This window comes from Babylonia areolata, chromosome 8 (genome assembly GCF_041734735.1).
Source record: "Babylonia areolata isolate BAREFJ2019XMU chromosome 8, ASM4173473v1, whole genome shotgun sequence".
NCBI classification, from domain to species: Eukaryota; Metazoa; Mollusca; class Gastropoda; order Neogastropoda; family Buccinidae; genus Babylonia; species Babylonia areolata.
Window position 1 is genome coordinate 1,674,200 of NC_134883.1, and position 15,000 is coordinate 1,689,199.

The window sequence follows — 15,000 nt, forward strand, 5'->3', positions numbered from 1 at the left end:
AATGAATGCCATGAACGAATTGATAAAATCCGTAGTGAATATAGGATTAATCTTAAAGTGAATTGATCGTAGGTTGAATTTCGATAGCAGCACGCGATAGTTTAAGCACGGTAGGTCATGCGAAACAATTGGCTTGTAAATTGATGTTGCCCACAGTAGTTATATCCAGGCTAAAGAACGCGTCCGTTTTTAATTCTACTAATGCGCATGCGTTGAACTAGCAGTGTTTGGACTTTTATCCAATGAAACCAGGCCATTGATCCACTCTTGTGGCAGACCGTCTGACAGTTCTGTCAACCTTTGGCTGGAAAGGTTAATTTAGGAATATAAAAAGAAACTGTGTGTCACAGGAAATACCTGATTGATAGAAAATAATAAGATTATGAAATGAGGTCTTGCGGTGTTATTGAATTTGGCGTCTGTCTGTTGGGGTTAGTGGTTTAGGGTTGCATGCATTCATCAACATGGATATGTCGGTTTGTTCAGAATCCAGCGCTTCCTCCAGTACCGTTACTTGTTCCATTGTAACCTCCAAGGTTATGGATTGTTGTTTTTTTCTTTTGTTTACTGGTTTTGTGTGTGTGTGTGTGTGTGTGTGTGTGTGTGTGTGTGTGTGTGTGTGTGTGTGTGTGTATGTGTGTGTGTGTGTGTGTGTGTGTGTGTGTGTGTGTGTGTGTGTGTGTGTGTGTGTGTGTGTGTGTGTGAAACATCCCCGCTGCATTGGTCTAATCGACTGAAATCCCACCTCTGTCTCTTTCTCTCTCTGTCTCTCTCTGTCTGTCTACCTGTCTGTCTGTCTGTCTGTCTCTCTCTCTCTCTCTCTCTCTCTCTCTCTGTCTATCTGTATCACGAAAACGTAGCGCATAAATGTTAGAAAAAGTTTATGAACTGTTTATAAAACATACAGTTATTAACATGATATTGTATTACGGCTTTCAGAGAAACGAACAGGTTATTCAGAAATTAATTGCTCGTTGGTTGGGTAAGTCGCGTTGTATTCACTCGCGCGTTCGTGCTTGTGTGGTTGTGTATGTGCGAAGCGAGATTTTGTTTTTCCCACGAGGTTGTCTGGGAACTGAATTATTGCCCATTGGCTGGTAGATTGTTAATGTATTGCTTCCACAGTTACGTATCTGTGCAAGTGCAGGCATAAATGAATTACATGATGTTTGTTTTGGTAACATTGTAAATTGTTCTTGAGACCGGTCGTGAAAGAAACGGGTTTGTTTCTTTTTGTTTTGACTTGTTTTTTTAATTCTGTAATTGAAATTTCACTTTCCCGCTCTATAAACCATAATGCACACAGATAGGACAAAATGGAGTTTATCGCATGCCTTCAAAATCAACTCGTACTTTTTATCGTTTTTCATGCCTCACTGCTCAACGAAGTGCTGTGAACGTAAAACATCATTCCTTTGCATTCTTCTCTCTCTCTCTCTCTCTCTCTCGCGGGGGGAGGGTGCTTAAAGAATGGAACATCTACCAATAATGTTGTTTTTTTTTCAAGGATGAAAAAAAAATATGGGGATGGAGGGTGGCTGTGGGGGGTTACAAAAGATAGTCAAGCCATATGTTTTTTTTAAAGTTCGGATCATTTCCTAGTTATCGTAATGAAATGAAAGGCTGCACAACAAACCATGTTAATTATGAACGAGAAAATTACGTCCAAGGAAAGAGATCATAATTCATTGGTCAGATTAGAAAAAAAAAGGTGATGAAGTGAATACATTGGGGGAAAACATTTCACGAGGACAACCAGTGCCAACCATTTTGACAAAACAAAGTATCGTGAAATAGATAATTGGATAACTCCTTTTTTTTTCTCTCTCTTTCAAAAAGTTAGACTTCACGCAAACGATTTGATATAGGCATTTCGGGAGAACTTTATAATGTCAACTCGAGCACTTATTTTTGGTCACTATAGGGTTTAATTGTTGTCACGAAAGTAACAACTGCTATGGTTTGTATCTGTTCAGAAAGCCGGAGACTGTTCTTATGGCACAGACATCTTGGTGAAACTTTACCTGAGTCATGATGTATCTTCCATGATGGACAGGCATGGAAGTGACATCTTCCCATTAATTTTGTTTTGGATTTTCAACTCAACTTCACATTTCCAGTTAAGACATAATCTTAATGGTTGAGAACTCTCTGGTGATTTGTGAAATTCATCCCTTCGTTTCAGACGGAGTTAGAGCGTAAATATCTTTCGTGCTTGTTTTATTTTGACGGGCGCAATAGCCGAATGGTGTTAAAGCGTTGGACTTTCAATCTGAGGGTCTCGGGTTCGAATCTCGGTGTCTGAGCCCCCTTCGTGTGTATATGCACGCGGAAGGTCAAATACGCACGTTAAACATCCTGTAATCCATGTCAGCGTTCTGTGGGTTATGGAAACAAGAACATACCCAGCACGCACACCCGCGAAAACTGAGTATGGCTGCCTACATGGCGGGGTAAATAAACAAAACGGTCATGCACGTAAACTGTTACATGTCTGTCTGAGTGTGTATGTGTGCGTGCCTGAAATCTGATTGAATGACACAGGAAACGAATGATGAGCGCCCAATGGCAGCCGTCGGTCGGCTCTACCCAGGTAGGCAGCCTGTTGTGTAAATGACCCCGTGTTTGTAAAGCGCTTAGAGGTTGGTCTCCGACCGAGGATAGGCACTATATAAGTATTCATATCAATCAATCAATTTATCTGTATATTTATCTGTTTATCTATCTGTATCTGTCTGTCTATCTATTTCCAGTTCTGTCACTCGACTGTAGCCAAAGAGACAGTCGGTTATGCAATGACTCTGTTTGTGAAACACTCAGAGCTCGATCTCTGATTGAATACAGTATCAATGATAACAACAACAACAACAACAACAAAAACTACTACTACTACTACTACTACTACTACTAACAACAACAACAGCAGCAACAACAACAACACTAACAAACACCACCACCAATGTCTCTCTCTGTGTCTCTCTGTGTACCCGGGGTGGACAGCCAGCAAGGAGGCCGCCCTCATCCACGCCTTCAGCTCGGCCGGCGTGACCTACGCCGTCACCCGGGCGTGCAGTCGCGGCAACCTGACGCGCTGCGGCTGCGACCGGGACAAGCGCGATGGGCGACGCGCTCCCGAGGGCTTCCGCTGGGGCGGCTGCAGTGCCGACATCCATTTCGGCCTGCAGATGGCCCGCAAGTTCATGGACGCGCGGGAGAGCCCCGAGACGGCGCGAGGCCTGATGAACCTGCACAACAACCGCGCCGGCAGAAAGGTCGGTGGTTAGTACGGGTTGGATTGAACAACCCCCCCCCCCCATACCCCCCCACCTACCCCCCCCCTCCACACACACACACCTTCCTTCCTTCCCCCCGCCCCCCGAATAATGGACTTCACTTGATTGTTATTGATAACAATGATGATGATGATAATAATGCTAAGAATACTAATGATGATGATACTACTACTACTACTACTACTACTACTGATAACAATAACGATAATGAATATGATGATGATAACAACAACAATAATAATAATAATATGATGATGATAACAATAACAACAACAACAACAATCATAATAATAATAATAATCATAATCATAATCATAAACATAATATATATATATATATTTTTATTTTTTTTTATTTTTTTTTTTTTAATGCAGGCTTATATAGCGCAGTACTATCTTAGATGGGCAGCTCACCGCGCTGTACAATAAAATACACAAATCTAAGACTGAGTGACGTAAAAATATGTGCAAAGTCAACACAATCTCACGTGACATTGGATGAAAATATACATTATTAGTATATGTCTGACTAAGTGATATAGAAATGATAATGTCAATCAACGCAGGCACCATCACAGTCTCAAACCACACAAGCACAAATCACAGCAACACGAGACACGTCACGTTCATCATAGCCAAAAATAGAACTGACAGCAAGGAACCAGTATCACAACACCAAAACAATCATCACAAATGCATACAAATCAACACAAAGAGCACACCAAGCAATAAGATTACAGCAAGCGTAATTATGCAGAGAAAGTTGTTGTTGTTTTTCCAGTGAGAAAAGTAACAGTTTGAAAAGATAATTATGTTTTGAGTGCTCTCTTGAATGTGGGTGTTGGGGTGTAACGGATGTGTGAGAGGGTGTTTGTTGTTATTGTTATTGCTGCAGAAAGGTCATGTTGAATGAATCCTCCCACCCCCGCCCCCAAATAAGGGACAACTTTATTGTTATCATTATTGTTATTGTTGCTGAAAAATCAGGTTGAAGGAACCCCAGAATAAGGGACAACTTTATTGTTATCATTATTGTTATTGTTGCTGAAAGATCAGGTTGAATGAACCCCAGAATAAGGGACAACTTTATTGTTATCATTATTGTTATTGTTGCAGAAAGATCAGGTTGAATGAACCCCAGAATAAGGGACAGCTTTATTGTTATCATTATTGTTATTGTTGCTGAAAGATCAGGTTGAATGAACCCCAGAATAAGGGACAACTTTATTGTTATCATTATTGTTATTGTTGCTGAAAGATCAGGTTGAATGAACACCAGAATAAGGGACTACTTTATTGTTATCATTATTGTTATTGTTGCTGAAAGATCAGGTTGAATGAACCCCAGAATAAGAGACAACTTTATTGTTATCATTATTGTTATTGTTGCTGAAAGATCAGGTTGAATGAACACCAGAATAAGGGACAACTTTATTGTTATCATTATTGTTATTGTTGCTGAAAGATCAGGTTGAACGAACCCCAGAATAAGGGACAACTTTATTATTATTATTATTATTGTTGTTGTTGCAGTAAAGTCGGGTTAAACCCAGAATAGCGGAAGACTTTATTATCATAATCATTATCAGAATTATTATTATGATAATCATGATGATGATGATTATTATTAGCATCATCATCATCTCATTGAGATACATATACAATGAACGTGAGGTGTAAAGTTTCAGGTTCAATTTTAGTTTCTCAAGAAGGCATCACTGCGTTCGGACAAATCCATGATAATAATTATACACCACACCACAAGTCGACTGCCTGACCAGCAGCATAACCCAACGCGCTTTGTCAAGCCTGGAGTGCATGATTATAATTATATCTGTGTGCCTATCAGAGTGGATTTCTTCCACAGAATGATTAACAAATAGTAAAGAGTGGTAACTCTCTCCACACACAAGGTACATAACTTCAAGCCAATGCTGCTTACGCTACCAATTCAGCTAGCACACAGGTAAATAAAAGGTACATTGGAACAAACCCAGACACCTCCTCAAAAAAGGAAGCGCCGGGCTTGCTCTTATACCGATCATTTGACGTGTGCACACAACAGTAATGACAGAAGAAATGTGCAAACACAAAGTAGCTTTTATTCAAGGCAACCATGTGTTTGTTCTGTATTGTTTGTAATGTATTGTATTGTGTTGTGCTGTATTTATGGTATTGTATTGCATTGTATTGTATCGTATTGTATTGCATTGTATTGCATTGCATTGCATTGCATTGTATTGCATTGCATTGCATTGTATTACCCTTTGCCACAACAAAATCCCTGCATCAATCCGACTTGAGAGAGGCAAGATAACTAGTGTTAGGAAATTATTTTTTTCTAGCATCACTTCCACAGACAACTGTGAAGTATTATCACAGTGGGCTATGATATGGCCCCAGTCTTCCCATTCTGAGCCTCCAAAACACTTCACGACGGGTTGGGTCCGACTAGGAACCGAAAAGTCCCTCATAGTTGCAGTACCTCTGCTAGGGTTTGAACCTACAACTTCCCAATCCGTGGCGCTAAATGGGTGGGTGACTCCCTTGGTGTTTTCTACCTTTACAGTTCGGACATTTATTTATTTATTTATTTATTAAGCTGTCTTGCTATGGCGCATATTCTTGAAGCTCTATGTGCTTTACAATAGCACTGAAAGCACTAACTCATACACCCCCGACAAACATACACATTATCATTTGAAACATATAAATAAGAGAGTACAATTAAAAGAGGTCATGCCATAAAATGAATCAAATGATCCATCAATTACAGAAAAAAAATTAGAAGCAAGAAATAAAGATAGCAATAACAATTTAAAACACACACACACACACACACACACACACACACACACACACACACACACACACACACACACACACACACATTCCCTCGTATACCTTCAAACACCCCCCACCCACACCACCACCACCACCATCACCCCGCACCGCCCACCCCCTGCCCCCTTACAGCCGAGCAAGCAGACAGTCGTCGATAGGAACACCGACACTGCGCTCCTTCCCAGTGTAGTAGCTCCCATGTCTCGGGTTTCCCAGTCACGACCCCGACATGGGGAACGGGTCGTGTGTACACACGGTGCAGCTCATCACACGTCACCCTAGCCCAGCAGTCAGGCTAGTTCGCCTAGCTCGTCCCAACCGCCTCACAGAAGAAAAAAAGAAGAAAAAGAAGAAGAAGAAAAAAAAAAAACGAAAAAGACGTGGCTTCTCATGTTTGAAGCACACAGCTGTGTATAGATGTTCGATGCTTCCTTTGATGTTAATTGCGTTGAAATTGTAATTTAAGAGAGAGAGAGAATAAACTGAATGAATTTTATTTTCTGAGGGTAATAGAGTAAGCAAACTTTTTTTTTTCATCCAGCCCTCGAAGGGGAAACAGTAATATAAACAAAGGGGGAGTCATTATATGAGAGAGAGAGAGAGAGAGAGAGAGAGAGAGAGAGAGAGAGAGAGAGAGAACACTGAACACTGAACACTTTAATGTCAATAGCTTTACAGCCGTAATGACATGGGGTTCATAATACAAATAACAACATATATCAATAGTAATCATATTGATGAAAACCAAATCCAAAACGAAATCAATCAGTTTTGTACAACTAAGTGCAGTTCGACCATCCATTCAAAGTAATGTGATGTAGAAAGAAAAAACTATATACATATATAAATGTATAACCTAAATATTTTCCATATGAAAATGACAACACAGATTTCAATTTTCTCAATGAACAACACCTGAGAGAGAGAGAGAGAGAGAGAGAGAGAGAGAGAGAGAGATAGAGAGAGAGAGTCTGGAGTTCATAATTACATTTGAAGCACAGAGGTGTGTTGGTGTTCGGTATTTCGTTCCAATCAGCTGCATTGAAACTGTAATTTGAAGAGAGAAAAACACAGACTTGGGTACTTATATTTGAAGCGCAGAGTTTTGTCTACGTTTGGTGTTTCGTTTTGGTTTAATTGGATTGAAACTGTATGATAAAAAAAACAACAACAACAACAACAACAACAAAAAAAAAAAAAAAAAACCCACAAAAAACCAGGCTTGGGTTTTTGTATTTCGAAACGCAGAGCTGTGTCGATGTTCGGTGTTTAGTTTTTTGGATTGAAGTTGCAATTTAACGTGTGCGTATTGTTATTGTGTTATCCTCAACCCCCACCCCCACCCCCCCACCCCTCACCCGAAAAAGGCCCAGTTTGTTATAGTATAAGCCGGTTTGGATATTGTGTTCTGTGATCTTTTCTGGGTTGCTGTCAAGATTTGGGTGGTGATGAAATGTTGAGTTCCGAGGAATGGTCCGTTTGTAAAATGTATCGTTGTGTGGCTTCGTTATTTAGGACACGGAACGCTGAGTGGCACCGAAAAGGCAAGTTTTCGTGTACATCAAGGGATCGCATTTACATCCCCAGCATTTAATTGGAAAATCCGAGAGAAACCAAAGCGCTCATTGCTCAAAACGGCACTCACTGTATGTAATAACGCCAAGTCCGACTTTTTCTTTTTTTTTTAAAACAACATAAGCAATAATTTAAGTCTACAATCACCAATATGTGTGTGACGGGACATTCAACAAAATTCTTCCCCCACCCCCCTCTCCTCCTCCTCCTCCTCCTCCCCCTCCTCTCTCGCAATAATACGCAGGCGCGCGCGACGTCGACATTCCGGACAAGCTTGCCTCACGGTCCACAGTATTGACAGTGTGACTGTACCAGCCCGCCAGTATGGTGGCAGCGATAGCGTGAGAGGCCTCAATCAGAGCTGATCCTATCGGCTCGTCCGTCGTCTGTCACCCCCCCGTGAGGCCACTTTGCCCCATCTCTCCCCGGGCCACGGTCCCGCTGTCTCCTGCTGGAGGCGATGCTGCTGATAACATCCACGGCCACAAGAAAGCCGTGTTGCAGAACAAATGGATTTGGGAGGCGGGGCGGGGCGGGGGCTGGGTGGGTGGGGGGAGGGGGGGACTTCAAACACACAGCTGCCTCCAATTGCCAACTTTTTGAAGAATAGTATATAAAAGGGCAGACAAAAAAAAAAGAATGAAAGAGAGAAAGAAAGAAAGAAAGAAAGAAAAAGACATACATTTATTTTGTGGATGGAGTTGAGAAACAGTTTTTTTTAATGTCAAGGCTTTTGTTTTTGGGTTTTTTTAAAGTCAGGTATGTGCGGCACACAAGTGTGTGCGTGGGTGTTTTTATGATTATACGTATGTGATCTCTCTCTCTCTCTCTCTCTCTCTCTCTCTCTCTCTCTCTATATATATATATATATATATATATATATATATATATATATGAGCGTGTGTGTGTGTGTGTGTGTGTGTGAACTACAAAAGCACACATCTCCAAAAAGATGTGACAATACATGCCGCAACCCCCCCCCCCCCCTCCAACCCCCGCTCCCCCCATCCCAAACCCCTCCTGTCTCCACAACTGAGTGGAGGCTGTCGATAAAAAGACACGTTTTCCTGTCTTTATCAACATAGATACGATAACATCTGTTTATCTTTGTCCGTGTATCTACATTGTATCGGTAGCTGACCAGCCTGGGGTGTGTTTGTTGCTGTTGTTGTTTTTACAATACAGTGGGGAGGTGTGTTGCAACGTGTGTTTTGTCGTCATGCGGCTTTCTTCTTCTCCTTCTTCTTCTTCTGCGTCCGTGGGCTGCAACTCCCACATTCTCTCGTATGTACACGAGTGGGCTTTTACGTGTATGACCGTTTTTATCCCGCCATGTAGGCAGCCATACTCCGTTTTCGGGGGTGTGCATGCTGGGTATTTTCTTGTTTCCATAACCCACCGAACACTGATATGGATTACTGGATCTTTAACGTGCGTATTTGATCTTCTGCTTGCGTACACACACGAAGGGGGTTCAGGCGCTAGCAGGTCTGCACATATGTTGACCTGGGAGATCGGAAAAATCTCCACCATTTACCCACCAGGCGCCGTTACCGAGATTCGAACCCGGGATCTTCAGATTGAGAGTCCAACGCTTGAACCACTCGGCTATTGCGCCCGTCATGTGGGTTTCGATGTTTGCTGCTGTTTCTTTGCTTGTGTGTCTACCAAGTGGGCAGCGGCCAGCGTATGATGCACAATGACAACGCCTAAAGCTGACCACCGTCGGTTCAATTCAGTTCAGTTACTCAAAGAGGTGTAACTGCGTTCGGTCCAGTCCATATACGCTGCACCACATCTGCTAGGCAGATGCCTGCAGGCCAGCGGCGTAACCCAACGCGCTTAGTCAGAAAACACCTTCCTCGGCATCAAAGTAAAGACGGTCTATAGTGGATGACATTATAGTGTCTTGTTTATCACCGTTACTTCGACTTGTGCTGATGGAATGCGGTTGTTGTGGTCTATGATAATGGTTGACAGGGTTTTCCATGGGATGACCGACCCGAGAGTGCCGCCTCGAAGAGATGAGTCAGAAAAAACCGTTGAACAGTTTATATAACCCTCTGACCAAAAATAGTTCACCAGTCTGCGTCTTTTACCTGAAGGAATTTCGAATATTCTTCCACAATGGTGTGGTTAAGCTAGAACAAAGTATCGTATTTCTGTAAAAGAAAAAGAAAAGAAAAAATGTGGCAAGAACTGCACAAACAACAGATGCCAAAGCAAGAGTTCAAACCATCTGAAGAGACCGTCAGTTTTCGTGCCCTTGTCTTGCCAGTCTTTCTCTAAGCCTGTGAAACTTTGGGCAGAAATGCAAAGAAAGATCCTGGTCACTGAAATGAGATGCTACAGGACATTAGACACACACTACACGTCCTGGTCACTGTAATGAGATGCTACAGGACAACATTAGACACACACTACACGTCCTGGTCACTGTAATGAGATGCTGCAGGACAACATTAGACACACACTACACGTCCTGGTCACTGTAATGAGATGCTACAGGACAATATTAGACACACACTACACGTCCTGGTCACTGAAATGAGATGCTACAGGACATTAGGCACACACTACACGTCCTGGTCACTGAAATGAGATGCTACAGGACAACATTAGGCACACACTACACGTCCTGGTCACTGTAATGAGATGCTACAGGACATTAGACACACACTACACGTCCTGGTCACTGTAATGAGATGCTACAGGACATTAGACACACACTGCACGTCCTGGTCACTGAAATGAGATGCTACAGGACATTAGACACACACTACACGTCCTGGTCACTGAAATGAGATGCTACAGGACATTAGACACACACTACACGTCCTGGTCACTGAAATGAGATGCTACAGGACAATATTAGACACACACTACACGTCCTGGTCACTGAAATGAGATGCTACAGGACATTAGGCACACACTACACGTCCTGGTCACTGAAATGAGATGCTACAGGACAACATTAGGCACACACTACACGTCCTGGTCACTGTAATGAGATGCTACAGGACATTAGACACACACTACACGTCCTGGTCACTGTAATGAGATGCTACAGGACATTAGACACACACTGCACGTCCTGGTCACTGAAATGAGATGCTACAGGACATTAGACACACACTACACGTCCTGGTCACTGAAATGAGATGCTACAGGACATTAGACACACACTACACGTCCTGGTCACTGAAATGAGATGCTACAGGACAACATTAGGCACACACTACACGTCCTGGTCACTGAAATGAGATGCTACAGGACATTAGACACACACTACACGTCCTGGTCACTGTAATGAGATGCTACAGGACAACATTAGACACACACTACACGTCCTGGTCACTGTAATGAGATGCTACAGGACAACATTAGACACACACTACACGTCCTGGTCACTGTAATGAGATGCTACAGGACATTAGGCACACACTACACGTCCTGGTCACTGAAATGAGATGCTACAGGACATTAGACACACACTACACGTCCTGGTCACTGAAATGAGATGCTACAGGACAATATTAGGCACACACTACACGTCCTGGTCACTGAAATGAGATGCTACAGGACAACATTAGACACACACTACACGTCCTGCTCACTGTAATGAGATGCTACAGGACAATATTAGACACACACTACACGTCCTGGTCACTGTAATGAGATGCTACAGGACATTAGGCACACACTACACGTCCTGGTCACTGTAATGAGATGCTACAGGACAATATTAGGCACACACTACACGTCCTGGTCACTGTAATGAGATGCTACAGGACATTAGGCACACACTACACGTCCTGGTCACTGTAATGAGATGCTACAGGACATTAGGCACACACTACACGTCCTGGTCACTGTAATGAGATGCTACAGGACATATTAGGCACACACTACACGTCCTGGTCACTGTAATGAGATGCTACAGGACATTAGACACACACTACACGTCCTGGTCACTGAAATGAGATGCTACAGGACATTAGGCACACACTACACGTCCTGGTCACTGAAATGAGATGCTACAGGACAATATTAGGCACACACTACACGTCCTGGTCACTGAAATGAGATGCTACAGGACAATATTAGACACACATTACACGTCCTGGTCACTGAAATGAGATGCTACAGGACAATATTAGGCACACACTACACAGATGATGGGACAGGAAAAGAGGTTGGCAGCAAGATCCAACAAGCAGTAGGACCTCATGATGACCTCATAGCTGTCACAAAACGGAAACAAAGAGGTATGGACAGCTGTCAGTCGGCTCTACCCAGGTAGGCAGCCTGTTGTGTAAATGACCCCGTTTTTATAAAGCGCTTTGAGCTTGGTCTCGGACCGAGGATAGGCTCTATATAAGTCTCCATATCAATGAATCAATCAATATTTCCCGCTTAGTTCGGCTTGGAAAGACCATTTTGAAAAGGACAGTAAGAGCAACAGGATATTATGGTGACCTCCTAGTTGGTCAAGAAACAGAAACAAAGAGGTATGGACATGTTTCCCGCTCAACAGGATTTGGAAGGACCATTTTGCAAAGGACAGTGAGAGGAGTCTGCAGTGGAGGAAGACAGTGAAAGAGGTGGGAAGGCAATGCCCAGGACTGGACAGGGATGAACCTGGCGGAGTACCAGGGAGCGGCGCAGGACAGAGACAGGCGGGGGAGAGTGATGGCGTTGTCTTCACTGATGCTCCAACGACACCAACAGGTCAGGAACAACGGGGGCGGTGCTGCGTTATGCGGTAATGTTGTGGTATTGTCGGAACAAGGTCAATTTCCTCTGAGAAAAAAAAAAGAAAAGAAAAAAGAGCAGTCCCGAACCGTCCCACAAGGAGGGTGTAGACGATGAGTCAAGGCAAGCCATCAAACTGCCAAGCTGACTGGGACGTGTGAAGCGTGTTGACCAAGGTGTTGAAGGGAAACTGTTTATGGCGGCTGGGATTAGGTAGAGGACGTTGAGGGAGTGTCACTTCAGCACCTGTACAGGGATGGTGGTGGCTGTGTAGTAGGTGTTGGCAGTTGGCTGCTTCATCACGTTCCTGTTCTGTTTTTTGGGGTCTTTTTGTTTGTTTTTGTTTGTTTGGTTGTTGTTGTTGTTGTTGAGTTGTTGTTTGTATGGCCCAGCTTGCAACCTGAGCTTGTCTGTTATAGATCATTGTGTTGTTAACGTTTGATTGCCTCCCATGTAAAGGCCGTTCCACTTCAAAACCACCTCGAGCACAGGTACGTGTCTGGGCAACTCAACTCCCCCCAACTCAACTGTTGGAATTATTTGGGGGGCAACAAAAGTCACTGCAATGGATGAGCTCATGTTCGGGAGTCTTAACATTCTTGGCCGTGCATGTTAGTGTTCAAAATGTTTTTTTCATTGGTTGAGGAGGAGGAATTTTGTTTAGTATCCCATCTCACATACTGGTGATTATATACATTCAGAGATTGATTTTGACATTCTAGTGTTCTCGTTGAGGCCAGGCGGAGGATGCATGGTGAGTTACGGGAAAGCGGGTAGATGGGGGTGGAATTTGAAATAGATATTCAAGAACAATTACAGAAAATTACTTAATGGACTTCGTAAAAGAGAAGTCGTTAATCAAACAAGCGAAACAGCAGACAGTGAATGCAAAAAGTATAAATAAAAAAAAAATATAAAAAATTCAGTGTCCCCAGTGACTTGTGATGACGCATTGTCGTGCAGATAAGGCTTCATCAAATCACAGTGAAAAAAATTATATGCTTAATTGTCAAATTACTTAAGCAAATGCACTCAACTTTAGGGCAATATTTAGTTCGTAATGAATTTGATAATAGTCTGAAAATCAAACTTAGAATTGGTCTGCGAATCGGACCAAAGTCTGAGAGAGTTCACTGACGAGCTATTAGAGTTAAATGAAAGCACTTCCATAAAAGTCTCTTTCTATTATATTACTTATTTCCTTGTATGAGAGTGGGCAATATATATATATTTTTATACTATCTGTAAATTCTTTGCTCCCCTTTTTGCTGCTCTGTCTACTTGGTCGTTTTTTTTAAGAAAGTCAGTATGGGATTGTAGCCAATAATAAAAAAAAATCAGCATTTGCCCTTTTTATAAATAGGGAGTGTAACAAATACTTAATTTCAAACAATATTGGGTGAGCGTAGCGCTAGGTACCCCCTTACCACACTCTGATCCCCTGTTCGAGTTCCTCGTGATAAGAAATTTTAAAATTGAGCATTACTGTCCGGGTTTAAGGGAGTCATTTGGCAGGGTTTAGGAGTGGCAATTATTGGGGGAGGGGGTAGGGGAGGGGTTAGGGGGAGGGGGCGGGTTCTATTTTTTTGTTTTTTTGTTGTTGTTTTTTTCCAAAACACCCCACTGTTTCCTGTCACTGTAGAGTGTAGTAATGCTTGTGACTGAGCATGAAAACAAAACTATTCAGTCATGTAAATGCCATAGATGCGGGATAAAAAATATTTTAAAAGGAAAAATAAAAGAAAAAGAAAAAAAAAAACCATGAAAATTGCGTTGTGGGATAATTGTGCGTTTTAAAAAGATAAAATATCGAATTATAGAAATGCATGTATGTTATAACTGTGTAACCATAATTCTTCTTAGTTCTTCCTTCTTGTTTTTATTGTACTATATTGCGTATTTCCTTATGTACGTCGAAAAGTAAGTGGGAAAAAATCAACTGTGTTGCAGAAGCCACTGTACTGTCTTATCTATCGTACTTGTCGCAAAGGTACACCATGCAACGAAATTTGTGACCAACCAAAACGTTGATAGGAAAGGTCAATGTATTTGTATTTGTATTTCTTTTTATCACAACAGATTTCTCTGTGTGAAATTCGGGCTGCTCTCCTCAGGGAGAGCGTGTCGCTACACTACAGCGCCACCCATTTTTTTTTTTTTTTTTTTTTTTTTTTTTTTCTTGCGTGCAGCTTTATTTGTTTTTCCTATCGAAGTGGACTTTTCTACAGAATTTTGCCAGGAACAACCCTTTTGTTGCCGTGGGTTCTTTTACAGTTGTTATTTACGGTTTTTTTGTTTGTTTTTTCTTCTTTTTGGGGGGGTGGTGGGGGGGTCGTTTCTTTTCGTAATATGAGCACACAGCTCCTCGGAGCACAAACTGTCAGCCATCTCGACCAATGAAGAGTGCAGTACTTTGAGTCACGTGATGTACGGCGTGCCCAGTGGTTGGTTCACAAGTTCCATCTTGTTGGAGTAGTGTCTACCTTGCTGTTTGCACTTCAAACACTTAACAAGCGCGTTTAATTATCAATAAT

General features: G+C 42.3%; 1 protein-coding gene across 1 annotated transcript in view; it reads left to right on the top strand.

Moving 5' to 3' along the window:
• LOC143284996 (protein Wnt-7b-like) overlaps window positions 1–15,000 on the top strand; it is a 57,703-nt gene that overhangs the window by 37,771 nt on the left and 4,932 nt on the right. The window contains exon 3 of the mRNA XM_076592161.1: window positions 3,001–3,272. Within this exon, the coding sequence (XP_076448276.1) occupies window positions 3,001–3,272 (272 nt within the window). The remainder of the gene's footprint in view (window positions 1–3,000; window positions 3,273–15,000) is intronic.